The sequence below is a fragment of the Nestor notabilis genome, unplaced genomic scaffold (assembly GCF_000696875.1).
Source record: "Nestor notabilis isolate BGI_N333 unplaced genomic scaffold, ASM69687v1 scaffold24451, whole genome shotgun sequence".
NCBI classification, from domain to species: domain Eukaryota; kingdom Metazoa; phylum Chordata; class Aves; order Psittaciformes; family Psittacidae; genus Nestor; species Nestor notabilis.
This window is the reverse complement of record NW_009916380.1, coordinates 10855-16434: the sequence shown is the minus strand read 5'-3', so window position 1 is coordinate 16434 and position 5580 is coordinate 10855. Positions and strand designations below refer to the sequence as shown.

Here is a 5580-nt window from a genome sequence, read left to right as displayed (position 1 = left end):
CTCCCAGAAGACAGCCACTGGCCTTGCACTGAAACACATCCATTTACTAGAGGGAGGATTAACACTCTCAGGTAATTTGAATGGGTCTGTGATCAAGCGTGTTGCTAGGCTGCTTCAGCCTCCTGGCACCCTGTCTTAATTGCCAGCACCATAATTACCATGAGCAGAAGAGATGCAGATTGGAAGTATCTTTGATCCTGAGAAAGCAGCACTGAACTTGCTGCCAGTTAACAGAAAGAAGAGAAATGCTGGGAGGGAATAGATGCATGTGTGCTGGCAGGGGCTGTCTCCTCTGTCAAGACAAGTGCCTGCCCTTGAGCAGTTGAGATCTTTCTGTCCACATGCAGATCTGTTGTATATAATGCTAATACTCACTAGAGACTAGCTCAAATAGGCTTTTGCAGACACGGCTGGAAACTTTGCCTGATCTGAGGTCTTATTTGGGCTTTAAATGTGATTTTAATGGATAATAGAGGACTAAAAAATAAAGGCAAATGAAGCCTTGTGTTAATTTGCTGTTTGGTTGGGAAACCTCATTGCTTGTTTCTCTCTGGCCACCAGCAGTAAGGGATCAGGCAGCCAGCAAGCCTGTTGTTTCTCCTAAGTCCGTGCCTGATGCTGCAGGGACACATGGGGCAATGTGCAGCCAGAGAATGACATCAGCATTTGGCTGGCATGAGGAGGGGAATTAACGTAGCACAAAGCTGTTCCACGCAGATGCCCTGCTCTCTCCAGGACAGAGAACATCTTCCACAGTTTGGAAAGGCATCAAACACTGAGCAAACAGAAATGATGGCTTGCCAATGGCAAATGTACGGTGATGGAGAGGCTGGCTGGCAGGGCTCACCTTCCCTGTGGGAGGTGATGGGATTGCAGGGAACCACAAGCTGACAAGTAGTTTGAATGTGACACTGCCTTTGCCTCCCACCTGACTGGGGAGAGGTTTGAAAGTGCTGTTGATATAGCACCTTAACCTAGGTGTAACAGGAGCTAGAGCTCCATGGTTGATGTTTTGTCCTCCCTGCTCTCTCTGTGTCAGCCCTATCTATTCTGCTAGCAAAAATGCTCACTTTCTTTTGCAGGTTGGAGGGTGCCAGCAGCCTCAGCTCTTGAGGCCTTGCCAGTGTTAGCAGAACGTGTCCAAGCCCACCCCACCGGGCAGATCAACTCAGCCTGGCCACCCTGTGCAGCATGTCCCTCCACGAGCATGCACTGTCCCTCTTCCGCAGTGCAGTGGGCACTGTCAGACCAGCTTCAATGCTGAAGAGGGCTCTGAAGCTCCAGGAAGATGGGTGCCCTCAGCTGCTGGTGAAGGGCAGGGCCTTCCCAGTGAAGAGGAACCTGTACCTAGTAGGTTTTGGCAAAGCTGTGCTGGGGATGGCTGCGGCAGCAGAAGAGATCCTGGGAGACCACCTCGTTCGGGGGATCATCAGTGTGCCACTAGGCATCCAGGAGAGCCTGCAGCGAGCGGGAATGCAGTAAGGGGGACCGTGACTGGACATTTTTTTTGGGAAGGCTGACAGATTTATCCTCTGTGGGATGTTGCTGTGACCCCTTCAGTCCTTTCCAGCTGCTCTTGCTCTGGTGCCCACCCCATCCACCACACCACACTGGTCTTCAACCATCATCACATCCCGGTGACACCAATAATACAGCCCATCTCTTGTGCTGGATGCGCTGCCTCCTCAGGCCTGGGGAGAAGACATTCAGCAAAAGCCAGCTCCATGTCCTGGTCACTCACTGTGTACCTCTGGTGCTGCACGCCCATTTCCCTGCTGAGTGAGAGCCTGGCTGCCTGTGTAGGTGCCCATGTCAGTGGTGTGATTGCCTCTCTTACCTCACCAGGGAGATGCTCCTGAAGCCACACAGCAAAATCCAGGTCATCGAAGGTGCAAAGAACAACCTCCCAGATGCAGAGGCTCTGAAAGGAGCAGTTGCCATCCAGGAACTGGCAGAGGGTCTGACTGCAGATGACCTGCTCCTTGTACTCATTTCAGGTAGTGTGGGGATCCCACGAAATGGGCTCTGCAGGGGGCCCTCCAGCTGCCTGCCCACATGGGAGCACTGTGCTGTGCCATCCCTTTCAGCACTGACAGTTGCACCTCTGTCATTTCCCTTCTCCTGCCAGCATTTCTCCAGGGATGCAGCAGGGGAGGGCATGGAGCTGCCTGCTGCTGCAGTGGACGTGCTGCCTCCCAGCACTGGCTGCACAAGCTGGGTCCTGAGGTCACGCCACCCCTATGAGATGACACCTCTGGGCACAGCCTGCCAGCTGCTCTCACCCCTTGGCAAGAAGATGCTTTCTTCCTGCCCCCTCCTTCTATCTGGGGATACAGACTTGGAGAAACAAGCACTTGGTAGACTTGCATGCTCCAAATTTGTATATGGGTGCAAGACTGTAAGCTGAGATGTGAGACTTACCCTTCCCAGGGCTTTGCTACTTCCTGGCCAGTGGAAACAAGGCCCCCAGGTTCCAACACAATGAGCTACACACCTTGCAGGGTTAGCCCTGAACACCTCCAGGCCCTGTCTGCTGGGTCCAGGGCTGTGCATTAGAGGGATGCAGTGATACTCACCCCAAACTGAGCTCAGCTGGGTAAGTGGGTGCCACAGGTCAAAACCATGCAGGGGCTTGGAGCAGCTCTGGAGAAACCCCTTGGTCTCTGCTCAGTGACTGTTCCTCTGTGAATGCTGGAGCCTGATCTGGTGCAGAGAGAGTAGTGGCACTAGGCAAACACCCAAGCAACTGGAATCTAGCTGCACTTGCTGGGCTTCCTCCTGTTCTTTGGCTACAGGAATCTCCAGGAGACTCCTCAGCCCTTCAGGGAGTCTGTACAGGATCTCCCCGTGGCTGCGACTCCCTATGCATGTGCACTCCCACACAGCAGCCGGTCCCCAACTGCTCCTGCCTCTCAGCTAGATCCCTGGTTATTGACTGAAACACAGGCATTTGCATTTGTTTTTCTTGCTCATCATGTTTTATTGATGCTGGTTTGTCTCAAACCTCCGAGCAGGCTTTTTGCCTTTTGACAGTGGCTTTCAGCTGTACTTCTGTGCATGCTCATTCTCTGCTCAGATCTTGCTCCTTTCTCTTTGTATTTTCCATCCATTCCACTTTTCCTTTGGAACCTACCTTCTTTCTGCATTTCCCATGCCTGCTTGTGTCATATGACTCACTAGTAGCTTGATGTAGTGGGGATAAGTAATTGGTGGCCCTTCTTTGTTGTCCCCTCACCACTGCAGGCATGCAGCGAGGTTTACACTGCCCAGATGAAATGTATCTGACTGCAGGCAGTGCAGGACAACTGTGATTAAAACCCATCAGTGAAGACTGAATTCTCCAGAGATGTTAGCATCGTCTCCAGTGACTTTTTGCCTTCTCTCTATGCACTCATGAGGGAAGAGGAAAGGCCCAAGCATTGAACAGCCTTGCTTTCATTCTGTCCTGTCCTGCTATCCTGACGTCCTTGCCATCTCTTCTGCATCCTAGGGGGTGGATCAGCCCTACTGCCTGCTCCCATTCCTCCCATCCTCCTCAAAGAGAAGCAGAAACTCACAAAGATGCTGGCTTCCCAAGGAGCTGCCATACAGGAGCTGAACATTGTCCGGAAGACTCTGTCCTTGCTGAAGGGTGGGGGGCTGGCCCGACTCTCATATCCTGCACAGGTAATGGAGGAGAAGCCCCTGCTTGCACAGAGATCACCCATCAGCCCCTGAAATAGGGGTTTAATCAACTGACCTAAGCAGTTGGAGGTTTTTATCCTCACTGAGCAAACAGCCTTTACACACTGTTATGGTACTCTGGCTCAGATTTCACCAAGCACCCAAACTCTCAGGGAGACAGAGATGAAAGAGGCAAATGTCAGACTTGGCATATGTTAGCTGTCCCAGCACACCACTTTCAGCAGACCCCAGCCCTCATGGAGCAGGCACTTCCAATGTGCTGGTGCTCCACCACAGTCCCTTTGAGGCAGAGTCCAACCTGTGGCTCCCCAGGGGCTGTTCTCAGCACATGCCATTGCTGAACCCACACTGGGTTATAAGTGCACTGACAAGTGCAGTGACACAGGTTACATCTTCTGATATGATGGTCCAGCATCAAAGGATATTGTAGAGTTGTGGGTTCAAGGGCAAGGTGACACTCACAGGACCATAAACCAAAAATGGTCCAAGATCTACCCATTTCCATCTACTTTGACATGAGGGTGGCACAGATGTAAGTCAGAGCAGCACTTATGCCAGGGCTCTTGCATGCTCTGCCTCCCACAATAATCTGTGGGCATTTCTTTTTGCAGGTAGTAAGCCTCATCCTTTCTGATGTGATTGGTGACCCCCTGGACATCATAGCTAGCGGCCCCACTGCTGCCAGCTCCCACACTCTCCAAGACTGCCTTCAGATACTCACCAAATACAACCTGCTGCGCAATCTGCCCAAGTCAGTGGAAACAGTCCTGTCCAGCTCTCCCACCAAGTCCACTGCTCCAGAAGACTTCTCCCATGTTTGCAATGTCATCGTCGGCTCAAACAGGCTGGCTCTAGATGAGGCCAAACGCCAAGCTGAGGGCCTGGGCTACACCACGCTGGTTCTGAGTGCGGCAATCTGCGGGGATGTTGGCTGCGTTGCCACACTGTACTGCCAGCTCATCCAGCTGCTCTGCTTGGGCTTTGCTGGCTTTGGAGAAGGGCCCCAGGGTGACGAGGTGAGGCGGAATCTCCTGCAGCTGGTGGCAGAGCTACAGATCCCAGGTTTGGACCTTGCCAAATTTCTACAGGCCCTGCGAGGATTAGGGTCTAAAACACCAGTGTGCATCCTGGCCGGCGGAGAAACCACAGTCCAGCTCCAAGGAACTGGCAAGGGAGGGAGGAACCAGGAGCTGGTCCTGCGCGTGGGGCTGGGGCTGCACAGGGCACAGGCCATGGAAGCCAGCAGCTCCCCAGGGAGGTGTGAGATCATCTTCCTCAGCGGTGGAACAGACGGGCAGGATGGGCCAACAGAGGCAGCAGGAGCCTTCTGCAGCCCAGAGCTGGTGACTGAGGCGCTGCAGGAGGGCCTTGATGTGGAGGCTTTCCTCATCAACAACGACTCCTATACCTTCTTCAGCCAGTTCCAAGGTGGGCATCACCTCCTGGTGACAGGCTTGACAGGCACCAATGTCATGGATATCCAGGCCATTTTAATTAGAGCCATGGAGAGATCCTAAGAGCTCCCTCTGCAGATATCCAGATGCATTTAATTAGGACCAGGGGTAAAGGAAGGCATCAACACTGCAGACAAATGTAAACTTAAATTAGGTCTCACTTTTGAGGGTGCTACTATCTTTGACAGAAATAGTCCACTAATTAGGCACAGGAGTGGATGTCCACAGCAAAAGCAAGCACTTGTAATTGGGATCAGAGGGAGATAAGAGACTGCATTACAGACATGGAGGCCAGATTTAACACTGGTGCTGAGAGCCACCACTTTTGTGACTGCTTCAACTGTAGTTAAATGATGTGCGGAAATCCAGGCCATGGTAGGGCTGCCAGGGAGAGCCCTCACTGCGGCTGTTGCACCTCAAGAGCAGTGGGCTTGTTCAGGTT

At 52.6% G+C, this 5580-nt stretch overlaps 1 protein-coding gene across 1 annotated transcript; it reads left to right on the top strand.

Annotated features, from left to right (window-relative positions):
* Nucleotides 1-1191: 1191 nt before the first annotated feature.
* On the top strand, nucleotides 1192-5201 carry GLYCTK (glycerate kinase). The gene is made up of 4 exons (XM_010024554.1): nucleotides 1192-1478; nucleotides 1846-1997; nucleotides 3491-3666; nucleotides 4296-5201. The coding sequence occupies exons 1-4, from the start codon at nucleotides 1192-1194 to the stop codon at nucleotides 5199-5201; spliced, it is 1521 nt and encodes a 506-aa protein (XP_010022856.1).
* The last annotated feature ends 379 nt before the right edge of the window (nucleotides 5202-5580 follow it).

What these genes read in the sequence shown, in the direction of transcription:
- GLYCTK (XM_010024554.1), top strand. Translation starts at nt 1,192, where the DNA reads ATGTCCCTCCACGAGCATGCACTGTCCCTCTTCCGCAGTGCAGTGGGC. An exon ending in GCTCCTTGTACTCATTTCAG is followed by an intron (nt 1,998 to 3,490) that starts GTAGTGTGGGGA and finishes TCTGCATCCTAG; the next exon opens with GGGGTGGATCAGCCCTACTG. An exon ending in GACTCTCATATCCTGCACAG is followed by an intron (nt 3,667 to 4,295) that starts GTAATGGAGGAG and finishes TTCTTTTTGCAG; the next exon opens with GTAGTAAGCCTCATCCTTTC.